The 12,897-nt window shown below is 63.6% G+C and overlaps 1 protein-coding gene across 1 annotated transcript; it reads right to left on the bottom strand.

The window, feature by feature from the left end:
• Positions 1 to 1,829: 1,829 nt before the first annotated feature.
• Positions 1,830 to 12,558, bottom strand: LOC136788736 (type 1 phosphatidylinositol 4,5-bisphosphate 4-phosphatase-like). Its single transcript, XM_066987409.1, is given in 10 exon segments — positions 1,830 to 3,898; positions 5,367 to 5,404; positions 5,407 to 5,456; positions 8,364 to 8,416; positions 10,080 to 10,151; positions 10,154 to 10,184; positions 11,313 to 11,419; positions 11,524 to 11,623; positions 11,625 to 11,682; positions 12,247 to 12,558. Coding segments are annotated over 10 exon segments (804 nt in total). The 5' UTR covers positions 12,398 to 12,558; the 3' UTR covers positions 1,830 to 3,754.
• Positions 12,559 to 12,897: the final 339 nt, after the last annotated feature.

Below are 12,897 nucleotides of genomic sequence, written 5' to 3'. Positions count from 1 at the left end.
TCCTATAACGACCCCAAAAATCACCCCAAAACGACCCTATAAGGTTGTCCTATAACGATCCCATAAATCATCCCATAACGACCCCATTAGTTCATCCCATAACGACCCCGTTATTTCATCCCGTAACGACCCCGTAAGTTGTCCTGTAACGGCCCTATAAGGTCGTCCTGTAACGACCCCGTAAGGTCGTCCCGTAATGACCCTATAAGGTCATCCTATAAGGACCCCATAAGTTTGTCCTATAACGACCCCATAAATCGTCAAAATGAGGTCGACGTGTTCCTTACGGGGTCATCGGGCTCCTTATGGGGTCGCGGGGGTTGTTACGGGTCGTGGGGGTCCCATAAAGCTCCTCTTGGCCCTAAATCCGCCCTAAATGGGGTCATTGGGGTCTTTATGGGGTCATCGGGGTCTTTATAGGGTCATTGGGGTCTTTACGGGGTCACTGAGGTCTTTATGGGGTCATCGGGGGTCTTTATCGGGTCATCGAGGTCATTATGGGGTCATCAGGGTCTTTATGGGGTCCTGGGGGTCTTTATGGGGTCATGGGGGTCTATATAGGGTCATCGAGGTCGTTATGGGGTCATTGGGATCTTTATAGGGTCATCAGGGTCTTTATGGGGTCGTGGTGGTCATTACGGGGTCGTGGGGTCGTTATGGGGTCATCGGGGGTCTTTATAGGGTCATCGAGGTCTTTATGGGGTCGTTATAGGGAGACTTGGGAGGCTGTACGGGGTCCTGCCGACCCTATAGACCCTATAGGGCCTCCTGGCCCCCTGTAGACCTCCTGGCCCCCTATAGATTTGTCTGACCCCTGTAGAACCCCTATAGATCCCCCTGACCCTATAGACGCCCCCCTCATCCCCTATAGACCCCACCCCACCGCTACAGATCCCCCCGACCCTATAAAGCTCCCCAGCCCCTATAGACTCCATTTGACCCCTATAGACCCCCCCGCCCCTATAGATGCCCCCCAACCCCTACAGAGCCCCACCCGCCCCTATAAAGCCTCCCCAGCCCCTATAGCCCCCCCCCCAACCCCTATACCCCCCGACCCTATAACGCCCCCCCGGCCTCTATAGACTCCCCCAACCCCTATAGACTCTCCTGGCCCCTATAGGCCCCCCCCTGACCCTATAACATCCCCCTTGCCCCTATAGCCCCCCCCCAACCCCTATAGCCCCCCGACCCTATAATGCCCCCCTGACCCTATAACGCCCCCAGCCCCTATAGACACCCCCCACCCCTATACCCCTCCCCCAACCCTATACCACCCCCCTGGCCCCTATAGTCCCCCCCAACCCTATAACGCCCCCTGACCCTATAACGCCCCCCAGCCCCCCCCTTCCCCTATAGACCCCCCCCCCCGCCCTATACCCCCGTTGTCCCCTATATCCCCCCCCCCGACCCTATAACGCCCCCCCGGCCCCTATAGCCCCCCCTCACCCCTATAGCCCCCCAGGCCCCTATAGACCCCATCCATCCCCTATACCCCCTCGTCCCCTATATCCCCCCCCCCGACCCTATAACGCCCCCCGTCCCCTATAGCCCCCCCCCCCCCCAGCGCCCGGCGCGGCCCTCAGGGACCCCTCCCTCCCCCCCCCCCCCGTTTCCGCGCAGCCAATCAGGAGCCGCCTCCGGGTCAGGCCCCGCCCCCTTTTTTTCTTCCGGGTTCTTTTTGGGGGGGGGGGGGAGGGAGGGGGCATGCGGGGAGGGGCGGGGCCAAGATGGCGCCCGGGGGCGTGGCCGGTGACGTCACGGGTCGGGGGGTCACGTGACCGGAGCGCGTCCCGGTGGGGTCACGTGACCGCAGTCGGGAACAACGCGTGTCACGTGACCTAAGCGTGTTCGTGGTGTGTCACGTGACCTAAGCGTGTCCGAAGCGTGTCACGTGACCCAAGCGCGTCCGAAGCATGTCACATGACCTGAAGCATGTCCGAGGCGTGTCACGTGACCTAAGCGTGACCGAGGCGTGTCACGTGACCGCAGTTGGGAACAACGTGTCACATGACCTAAGCGTGTTCGTGGTGTGTCACGTGACCCCAAGCGCATCCAAGGCGTGTCACATGACTGAAGCGTGTCCTAAGCGCGTCACGTGACCCGGGCGTGTTCGTTGCATGTCACGTGACCGCAGTCGGGAACGAGGCGTGTCACGTGACTGAAGCATGTCGGAGGCGTGTCACGTGACCCAAGCGCGTGCAAGGTGTGTCCATGACTGAAGCATGTCCTAAGCGTGTCACATGACCCAGGTGTGTTCTGAGGTGTGTCACATGACCTAAGCGTGTCGGAGGCGTGTCACATGACCCAAGCATGTCCGAGGCGTGTCACGTGACCGAGGCGTGTCCTAAACACGTTCCCGTGACCCAGGCGTGTCCTAAACGTGTTCCCGCGATGCAGCCATGTCCTAAACATGTTCTCATGGCCTAAGTGTGTCCGATGGCTCCCCCGTGACCAAAGCGTGTCCTAAACATGTTCCCATGACGCAGCCATTTCCGAAGCACGTCCCATGACCTAAGCGTGTCCGATGACCCAAGCGTGTCCAATGGATCTTACATGACCCAGGCGTGTCCCAAAGATGTTCCCACACCTGAAGCGTGTCCTAAACATGTTCCCATGACCCAAGCGTGTCCGACGGGTGTCCCATGCCGCAGCCATGTCCTAAACATGTTCCCATGACCCAAGCGTGTCCGACGGCTCTCCCGTGACGCAGCCGTGTCCGAAGCACATGCCATGACCTAAGCATGACCGCTGGATCTCCCATGACCCAGGTGTGTCCGATGGATGTCCCATGACCCAAGCGTGTCCTAAACATGTTCCCATGACCCAAGCGTGTCCGATGGTTGTCCCAGGACTGAAGCGTGTCCTAAACATGTTCCCATGACTGAAGCGTGTCTGACGGCTCTCCCATGCCGCAGCCATGTCTGAAGCACATCCCATGACCTAAGCGTGTCCGATGGATGTCCCATGACCCAAGCATGTCCAACGGCTCTCCCGTGCTGTAGCCGTGTCTGAAGCACATCCCATGACCGAAGCGTGTCCGATGGATGTCCCACGGCATAAGCATGTCCTAAACATGTTCCCATGACGGAAGCGTGTCCGATGGATGTCCCATGACATAAGCATGCCCTAAACATGTTCCCAAGGCTGAAGCGTGTCCGATGGATGTCCCATGACCCAAGCGTGTCCTAAACACGTCCCATGACCTAAGCATGTCCGATGGACCTCCCATGACATAAGCATGTCCTAAACACATCCCATGACCCAAGCGTGTCCAACGGCTCTCCCATGACGCAGCTGTGTCCGAAGCACATCCCATGAGCTAAGCGTGTCCGATGGATGTCCCATGACAAAGGCATGTCCCAAACATGTTCCCATGACCGAAGTGTGTCCGATGGATGACCCATGACCCAAGCGTGTCCTAAACACGTCCCATGACTGAAGCGTGTCCGATGGATGACCCATGAACGAAGCATGTCCTAAACATGTTCCCATGACCAAAGCGCGTCCGATGGCTCTCTCATGACACAGGCATGTCCTAAACATGTTCCCATGACCGAAGCATGTCCCAAACATGTTCCCACGCCCGAAGCGTGTCCGACGGACGTCCCGCGACCCAAGCGCGTCCCAGCCGCGTCTCCCCGCCTCCGCCTCTCGTCCCGTGCCCCCGACGTCCCCGCCGCGTGCCCCCCCCGGCCCCGGGCGTGTCGCAGGCGTGTCGCAGGCGTGTGGCAGGCGTGTGGCGGGGGCGGGGGGCTCAGGCGTGGCGGGGCAGGGGGTGGCTGACCCGCAGGCAGCCCCAGTAGCCGGCCCGCAGGAGGCAGGCGCCGGCCGCGGCCACCAGCAGGGCCCAGGCCGCGTGCAGGGCCCCGAAGCGCCGGGCGGCCGCCCACGTGCCCACCTGCGGGGGAGGGGGGCGCTCCCAGTATGGACCAGTACGGTCCCAGTAAGGACCGTAAGGACCCCAAAAAGGCCCGCCCGGTACGTACCGGGAGGGAACACGGCCGGAAAACGCCGCCCCAGTATGGACCAGTAACAAAAAGCCTCGCCCAGTACATCCCAGTAGCCCCAGGAACCCCGAAACCCTCTCCCAGTACAGCCCAGTATGGACCAGTAACCCAAGAAGGCCCTCCCAGTATCCCCAGGAACCCTGAAACCCTTTCCCAATATATCCCAGTATAGCCCAGTGCCCCAAAAGCCCCTCCCAGTACATCCCAGTATCCCTGGGGTCCACAAAGCCCTCTCCCAGTACATCCCGGTATGGCCCAGTAACCCAAAAAGGCCCTCCCAGTAGCCCCAGGAACCCCGAAACCCTCTCCCAGTATATCCCAGTATGGACCAGTAACCCAGAAAGCCCCTCCCAGTACATCCCAGTATCACCAGGAACCCCGAAACCCTCTCCCAGTACAATCCAGTATGGCCCGGTGCCCCAAAAAGGTCCTCCCAGTACATCCCAGTATCCTCAGGATCCCCCAAACCCTTGCCCAATGCATCCCAGTATGGTCCAGTAACCCAGAAAGCCCCTCCCAGTACATCCCAGTATCCCCAGGATCCCCCAAACCCTCTCCCAGTACATCCCAGTATAGACTGGTGGCCCAAAAAAGCCCTCCCAGTAGCCCCAGGAACCCAGAAACCCTCTCCCAGTATATCCCAGTATGGCCCAGTAACCCAGAAAGGCCCTCCCAGTACATCCCAGTATCCCCGGGGTCCCCCAAACCCTCTCGCAGTACATCCGAGTGGCCCCAAGCCCCTCCCAGTGCCCCCAGACCCCCTCCCAGCCCCTCCCAGTGCCCTCCCCAGTACATCCCAGTCCCCTCCCAGTATATCCCAGTCGCTCCCAGTCCCCCCAAACCCCCTCCCAGTCTCTCCCAGTCCCCCCAGCCTCCCCCATAACCCCCCCAAACCCCCTCCCAGTATATCCCAGTCTCCTCCCAGTGTCCCCAGACCCCTCCCCAGTCCCTCCCAGTCCCCTCCCAGTCCCCTCCCAGTACATCCCAGTCCCCTCCCAGTATATCCCAGTGGCTCCCAGTCCCCCCAAAACCCCTCCCAGTCCCTCCCAGTCCCCCCAACCCCCCCATAACCCCCCCAAAGCCCCTCCCAGTATATCCCAGTCCCCTCCCAGTGCCCTCCCAGACCCCTCCCCAGTCCCTCCCAGACCCCCCCCAGTCCCTCCCAGTGCCCTCCCAGTCCATCCCAGTCCCCTCCCAGTATATCCCAGTGGCTCCCAGTCCCCCCAAACCCCCTCCCAGTCCCCCCAAACCCCCCCATAACCCCCCCCCCAAACCCCCCTCCCAGCCCCCCCCCCCCAGCGCCCTCCCAGTATATCCCAGTCCCTCCCCAGTGCCTCCCAGTGCCCCCAGCGCACTCACGGCCAGCCCGCAGGCGCCGGCCCCCAGCAGGAGCCCCCCAGCAGGCAGCAGAGGCAGCGGCGCCGCGGGAACCGGGACCCCACGGCCGACCTGGGGGCGGGGACGGCCCTATAGGGGCACCTATAGCGGCCCCTATAGGGACACGCCCCCTATAGGCCCCACCCCCGCCCCTATAGGGTCACCCCCCCCCATAGGGCCCCCTGCCCCCTATAGGGCCACCCCCTATAGGGCCCCCACCCCACCCCTATAGGGTCTCCCCACCCCCTATAGGGTCACCCCCTATAGCCCCCCCCCATAGGGTCCCATCACTCCCCTATAGGGTCCCCCCCACCCCTATAGGGTCTCCCCTACCCCCTATAGGACCACCCCCATAGGGTCCCACCCCCGCCCTATAGGGTCCCACCCTATAGGGCCGCCCCCACCCTTATAGGGTCACTGTCAACCTATAGGGTCTCCCCCATCCCATATAGGGTCCCCTCGCCCCTATAGGGTCCCCCCTGCCCGTATAGGGTCCCCCCGCCCCCTAACGGGTCCCCCCACCCTCTATAGGGTCCTCTCATCCCTATAGGGTCCCCCTGCCCCCTATAGGGTCCCCCCTATAGGGCCCCCACTACCCTTATAGCGTCTCCCCGCCCCCTATAGCCCCCCCCCCCCGTCCCCTATAGGGTCCCCCGGCCCCTATAGGGTTCCAATCACCCCTACAGGGTCCCCCACCCCCCATAGGGTCCCCCCACCCCCTATAGGATCCCCCTGCCCCCATAGGGTCCCCTCACCCCTATAGGGTCCCCCCGCCCCCTATAGCCCCCCCACCTCTACAGGGTCCCCCCACCCCCTATAGGGTCCCCCACCCCCTATAGCCCCCCCCCCTAGGGTCCTCCCTGCCCCTATAGGGTCACCCTGCTCCTATAGGGTCTCCCTGCCCCCTATAGTGTCCCCTCACCCCTATAGGGTCCCCCCACCCCCTATAGCCCCCCCATCTCTAAAGGGTCCCCCCGCCCCCTATAGGGTCCCCTCACCCCTTAGGATCCCCCCGCCCCCTATAGGGTCCCCTCACCCCTATAGGGTCCCCTCATCCCTATAGGGTCACCCCTCCCCCCATAGGGCCCCCTGCCCCCTATAGCACCACCCCCTATAGGGTCACCCCCTATAGAGCCCCCCCACCCCTATAGGGTCCCCTCACCCCTATAGGGTCCCCCCGCCCCCTATAGGGTCACCCTCCCCCATAGGGCCCCCTGCCCCCTATAGGACCACCCCCTATAGGGTCACCCCCTATAGAGCCCCCCACCCCTATAGGGTCCCCCCACCCCTTATAGGGTCCCCCCACCCCTTATAGGGTCCCCTCACCTCTATAGGGCCCCCCCACCCCCTATAGGGTCCCCTCACCCCTATAGGGTCCCCCCGCCCCCTATAGGGTCACCCCTCCCCCCATAGGGCCCCCTGCCCCCTATAGGACCACCCCCTATAGGGTCACCCCCTATAGAGCCCCCCCCACCCCTATAGGGTCCCCTCACCCCTATAGGGTCCCCCCACCCCTTATAGGGTCCCCTCACCTCTATAGGGCCCCCCTGCCCCCTATAGGGTCCCCTCACCCCTATAGGGTCCCCCGCCCCCTATAGGGTCACCCCCTCCCCCTATAGGACCACCCCCTATAGGGTCACCCCCTATAGAGCCCCACCCACCCCTATAGGGTCCCCCCACCCCTTATAGGGTCCCCTCACCTCTATAGGGCCCCCCGCCCCCTATAGGGTCCCCTCACCCCTTAGGATCCCCCCGCCCCCTATAGGGTTCCCCGCCCCCTATAGGGTCCCCTCACCCCTTAGGATCCCCCTGCCCCCTATAGGATCCCCCGCCCCCTATAGGGTCCCCTCATCCCTATAGGGTCCCCCGCCCCCTATAGGGTCTCCCCACCCCCTATAGGGTTCCCTCACCTCTATAGGGCCCCCTGCCCCCTATAGGGTCCCCTCACCCCTTAGGATCCCCCCGCCCCCTATAGGGTTCCCCCGCCCCCTATAGGGTCCCCTCACCCCTTAGGATCCCCCTGCCCCCTATAGGATCCCCCCGCCCCCTATAGGGTCACCCCCTATAGAGCCCCCCACCCCTATAGGGTCCCCTCACCCCTATAGGGTCCCCCCACCTCTATAGGGCCCCCCGCCCCCTATAGGGTCCCCTCACCCCTATAGGGTCCCCTCACCTCTATAGGGCCCCCCCGCCCCCTATAGGGTCCCCTCACCCCTATAGGGTCCCCCCGCCCCCTATAGGGTCACCCCGTCCCCCGTAGGGCCCCCTGCCCCCTATAGGACCACCCCCTATAGGGTCACCCCCTATAGAGCCCCCCACCCCTATAGGGTCCCCCCACCCCTTATAGGGTCCCCTCACCTCTATAGGGCCCCCCGCCCCCTATAGGGTCCCCTCACCCCTATAGGGTCCCCCCGCCCCCTATAGGGTCCCCCTCCCCCATAGGGCCCCCTGCCCCCTATAGGACCACCCCCTATAGGGTCACCCCCTATAGAGCCCCCCCACCCCTATAGGGTCCCCTCACCCCTATAGGGTCCCCCACCCCTTATAGGGTCCCCTCACCTCTATAGGGCCCCCCCGCCCCCTATAGGGTCCCCTCACCCCTATAGGGTCCCCCCGCCCCCTATAGGGTCACCCCCTCCCCCATAGGGCCCCCTGCCCCCTATAGGACCACCCCCTATAGGGTCACCCCCTATAGAGCCCCCCCACCCCTATAGGGTCCCCTCACCCCTATAGGGTCCCCCCACCCCTTATAGGGTCCCCTCACCTCTATAGGGCCCCCCCGCCCCCTATAGGGTCCCCTCACCCCTATAGGGTCCCCCCGCCCCCTATAGGGTCACCCCGTCCCCCGTAGGGCCCCCTGCCCCCTATAGGACCACCCCCTATAGGGTCACCCCCTATAGAGCCCCCCCACCCCTATAGGGTCCCCCCGCCCCCTATAGCCCCCCCCGCCCCCTATAGGGCCCCCTATAGGACACTCACACCTTGCGGCAGTGGGGGCAGCGCGCCAGGCTGCGGTCGGCGAACTCGGTCCACTGCGGGGACGGTTTGGGGCAAATTCGTAGGGTTTTGGGGTTGTTTTGTAGGGTTTGGGGGTTTTGGGGAGGATTTGGGGGATTTTGGGGCTGTTTTGCTCCCGTTTTGGGGCCATTTCGGGCGGTTTTGGGTCCCCGTAGCCATTTTGGGGCCATTTCCCCCCTTTTGGGGCCTTTTTAGGGCCGTTATGGGGTCACTTCACGATCCCAAATGCCATTTTGGGGCATTTTGGGGCAATTTTGGGGGCCTTTTCGCCCCGTTTCAGACCCATTTTGGGGCAATTTCAGGCAGTTTTGGGTCCCCGGGGCCCTTTTGGGGCCGTTTTGCCCTTTTTGGGGCCATTTTGGGACCATTTCATGATCCTAAATACTGTTTTGGACCATTTTGGGGCCATTTTGAGCCATTTTCACCCCGTTTCAGTCCCATTTTGGGGCCATTTCAGGCAGTTTTGGGTCCCCAGCTGCTTTTTGGGTCCATTTCCCCCTTTTAGGGCCATTTTGGGGCCGTTTTAGGGCCATTTTAGGGTCATTTCATGACCTAAATACCACTTTGGGCCATTTTAGGGCCATTTTGAGGCCTTTTCACCCCATTTCGGTCCCATTTTGGGGCCATTTTGGGCAGTTTTGGGTCCTCGTGGCCCTTTTGGGGCCGTTTTCCCCCTTTTACAGTCATTTTAGGGCCGTTTTGGGATCATTTTGCGATCCCAAATACCGTTTTGGGCCATTTTGGGGTCATTTTGAACCCTTTCTGCCCCATTTTGATCCCATTTTGGGGCAATTTCTGGCAGTTTTGGGTCCCTGGGTGCTTTTTGGGTCCATTTCCCCCTTTTGGGGTCTTTTTGGGGCCGTTATGGGGTCACTTCAGGATCCTAAATGCCATTTTGGGCCATTTTGCCCCATTTCAGTCCCATTTTGGGGCAATTTCAGGCAGTTTTGGGTCCCTGGGTCCCTTTTGGGGCCATTTTCCCCCTTTTAGGGTCACTTTAGGTCCGTTTTGGGATCATTTCGCGATCTTAAATGCCGTTTTGGGGCCATTTTGAGCCCTTTTCGCCCCATTTCAGTCCCATTTTGGGGCAATTTCAGGCAGTTTTGGGTCCCCGGGTCCCTTTTGGGGCCATTTTGCCCTGTTTTGGGTCCTTTTGGGGCAGTTTTGGGGTCACTTCACGATCCTAGATACCATTTTGGGCCATTTTGGGCCCTTTTCACCCCGTTTCAGTCCCATTTTGGGGCAATTTCTGGCAGTTTTGGGTCCCCGGATGCTTTTTGGGGCCATTCTGCCCTTTTTAGGAGCCATTTTAGGGCCATTATGGGGTCACTTCACGATCCTAAATACCCTTTTGGGCCATTCTGGGGCCGTTTTGGGGCCATTTTGAGCCCTTTCCGCCCCGTTTCGGTCCCATTTTGGGGCAATTTCAGGCAATTTTGGGTCCCCGTGGCCCTTTTGGGTCCATTTCCCCCCTTTTGGGGTCCTTTTGGGGCCGTTATGGGGTCACTTCACGATCCTAAATACCATTTGGGGCCATTTTAGGGCCATTTTGAGCCCTTTCGACCCCGTTTCGGTCCCATTTTGGGGCCGTTTTGGGCAGTTTTGGGTCCCCGGGTCCCTTTTGGGGCCGTTTTGCCCATTTTCGGGTGGTTTTGGGGCGGTTTTGGGGTCACTCACCAGGAAGGGGGCCCCGCAGTGGGCGCAGGCCACCCGCACGCCGCCGGGGGGGGGCTCGGGGCTGGGCGCCCCCCCTGCACCGGGCCCAGGTTGATGACGCGCTTACTGGGAGCACTGGGTTATACTGGGAGCACTGGGGGGGCTGGGGGGGGCACTGGGAGGGGACTGGGAGGGGACTGGGAGGCCCCTCCAGCTGCTCCCAGTAGGGCCCAGTGGCCTCCCAGTGTATCCCAGTGCCCCCCAGTATATCCCAGTGCCCCCAAACTCCCTCCCAGTCCCCCCATATCTCTTCCCAGTCCATCCCAGTCCCTCCCAGTCCCTCCCAGTCCCCCCATATCCCCTCCCAGTGCCCCCCCAGTCCCCCATATCCCCTCCCAGTATATCCCAGTCCCCTCCCCAGTATATCCCAGTGCCCTCCAATCCCCCCAGCCACCCCATATCCCCCCCAAATCCCCCCAGCCCCTCCCAGTGCCCCCCTTGCCCCCCCCAGTATATCCCAGTGCCCTCCAATCCCGTTCTTAACCCCCCCAACCCCCTCCCAGTCCATCCCAGTCCCCTCAACCCCCCTCCCAGTGCCCCCAAACCCCCTCCCAGTGCCCTCCCAGTATATCCCAGTGCCCTCCCAGCCCCTCCCAGTACCCTCCCCAGTATATCCCAGTCCCTCCCAGCCCCTCCCAGTGCTCCCCCAGCCCCTCCCAGTGCCCTCCTAGTATATCCCAGCCCCTCCCAGTATATCCCAGTCCCTCGCAGTCACCCCCAGCCCCTCCCAGTGCCCTCCCAGTAAATCCCAATGCCCTCCCAGTCCCCTCCTAGTCCCTCCCAGCCCCTCCCAGTATATCCCAATCCCTCCCAGTACCCCCCCAGTGCCTCCCAGTACCCCCCAGTGCCCTCCCAGTACCCCCCAGTGCCCTCAAACCTCCTCCCAGTCCATCCCGGTCCCCCCCAACCCCCTCCCAGCCCCTCCCAGTGCCCTCCCAGTCCCCCCAAACCCCCTCCCAGTATATCCCAGCCCTTCCCAGTGCCCTCCCAGTATATCCCAGTCCCTCCCAGCCCCCCCAGCCCCTCCCAGTGCCCTCCCAGCATATCCCAGTCTCTCCCAGCCCCCCCAGCCCCCCCAGCCCCTCCCAGTGCCCTCCCAGTCGCTCCCAGTGCCCTCCCAGTATATCCCAGTCCCCCCCCAGCCCCTCTCAGCACCCCTCCCAGCCCCTCCCAGTCCCCCCCCCGCAGCCTGACCAGTAGGGCCGGGGGCAGGCGATGCGGCGGGCGGAGGCGCGGCACACCAGCAGGCAGTTGCAGGGGCACCGCACGTACTTCTTGCCCCCGGGCGCCGTCCGGATGGGCTGCCGGTGACGTCACGACCCCCCAATGGCGTCACGGGGGGTGACGTCACCGGAAATGTCATCACCGGAAATGACGTCACCGCGCAGGCCCCGCCCCCCCTTACCGTGGCCTCGTTGCAGACCCCGCACTTGACCACGTGCTGGTGGGCCTTGCCCTCCACGCTGATTGGCGCTTGGCACACGCGGCACGTGACCGCCGGCCCCGCCCCCGTCCGGGCTGCCCAATGGCGAGTAAGGGGGCGGGGCCTCGCCCGGGCCCGGCGGAGCGGCGTTGCCTGGCAACGGGTTAGGGGAGGGAGGGGGGGTGGCGGCGTTGCTTAGCAACGGTTAGGGGAGGGAGGGGGAGCGGCGCGGTTGCCTGGCAACGGTTAGGGGAGGGAGGGGGAGCGGCGCGGTTGCCTGGCAACGGTTCGGGGAGGGAGGGGGGAGCGGCGCGGTTGCCTGGCAACGGTTAGGGGAGGGAGGGGGAGTGGCGCGGTTGCCTGGCAACGGTTCGGGGAGGGAGGGGGAGCGGCGCCGTTGCCTGGCGACCCCCACAAGCCCCGCCCACTGCAGATAACCCCGTTTAGAAGCCACGCCCCCTTTACCAAGCCCCTCCCACTCGGCCACACCCCATCCGTCAGGCCACGCCCCCTTGATACAAGCCCCGCCCACCCTCCCCAAGCCCCGCCCACCACCCCACCCCTCCCCCAAGCCCCTCCCCTCCCCCTTCCCCCGCCCAAGCCCCTCCCCTCCCCCAAACCCCGCCCACAAGAGGCCCCGCCCACCGGGCTGAAGCCACGCCCCCCGCCGCAGGCCACGCCCCTCTCACCGGCAGGGCCCCCCGGCCCCAGGCCCCGGCCCAGGCCCCGGAGCCTCCGCGGGCAGCAGCGGCGACCGCTCCCCGTCCGCCATCGCCGCCGCGTCACCGCCTCCTCGCGCTCCCATTGGCCGCCGCGCCTCACGTGACCGCCGCCCGGCCACCTCCCCCGTTCCCATAGCAACCGCCCCCTCCCCCTGCCGCTCCCCTCTCCTCTCATTGGCCCGCGTCTATCACGTGACGCCCCCCAGCCACCTCCCTCCGTTCCCATAGCAACCAACTCCCTCCTTCTTCCTCCCTGCTCTCTCCTCATTGGCCCGCGCGGATCACGTGACCCCTCCCGACCACCTCCCCCGTTCCCATAGCAACCGCCCCCTCCCCCTGCCGCTCCCCTCTCCTCTCATTGGCCCGCGTCTATCACGTGACGCCCCCCAGCCACCTCCCTCCGTTCCCATAGCAACCAACTCCCTCCTTCTTCCTCCCTGCTCTCTCCTCATTGGCCCGCGCGGATCACGTGACCTCCTCCCGGCCACCTCCCTCCGTTCCCATAGCAACCGCGCCCCTCCCCTCTGCCGCTCCCCTCTCCCCTCATTGGCTCCCGCCCCTCACGTGATCCCCTGCCGGCCGCCTCCCCCCGTTCCCATAGCAACCGCCCCCTCCCCCTGCTGCTCCCCTCTCC

Source organism: Anser cygnoides, chromosome W (genome assembly GCF_040182565.1).
Source record: "Anser cygnoides isolate HZ-2024a breed goose chromosome W, Taihu_goose_T2T_genome, whole genome shotgun sequence".
NCBI lineage: Eukaryota > Metazoa > Chordata > Aves > Anseriformes > Anatidae > Anser > Anser cygnoides.
This window is presented reverse-complemented; position numbering and strand designations above follow the sequence as displayed.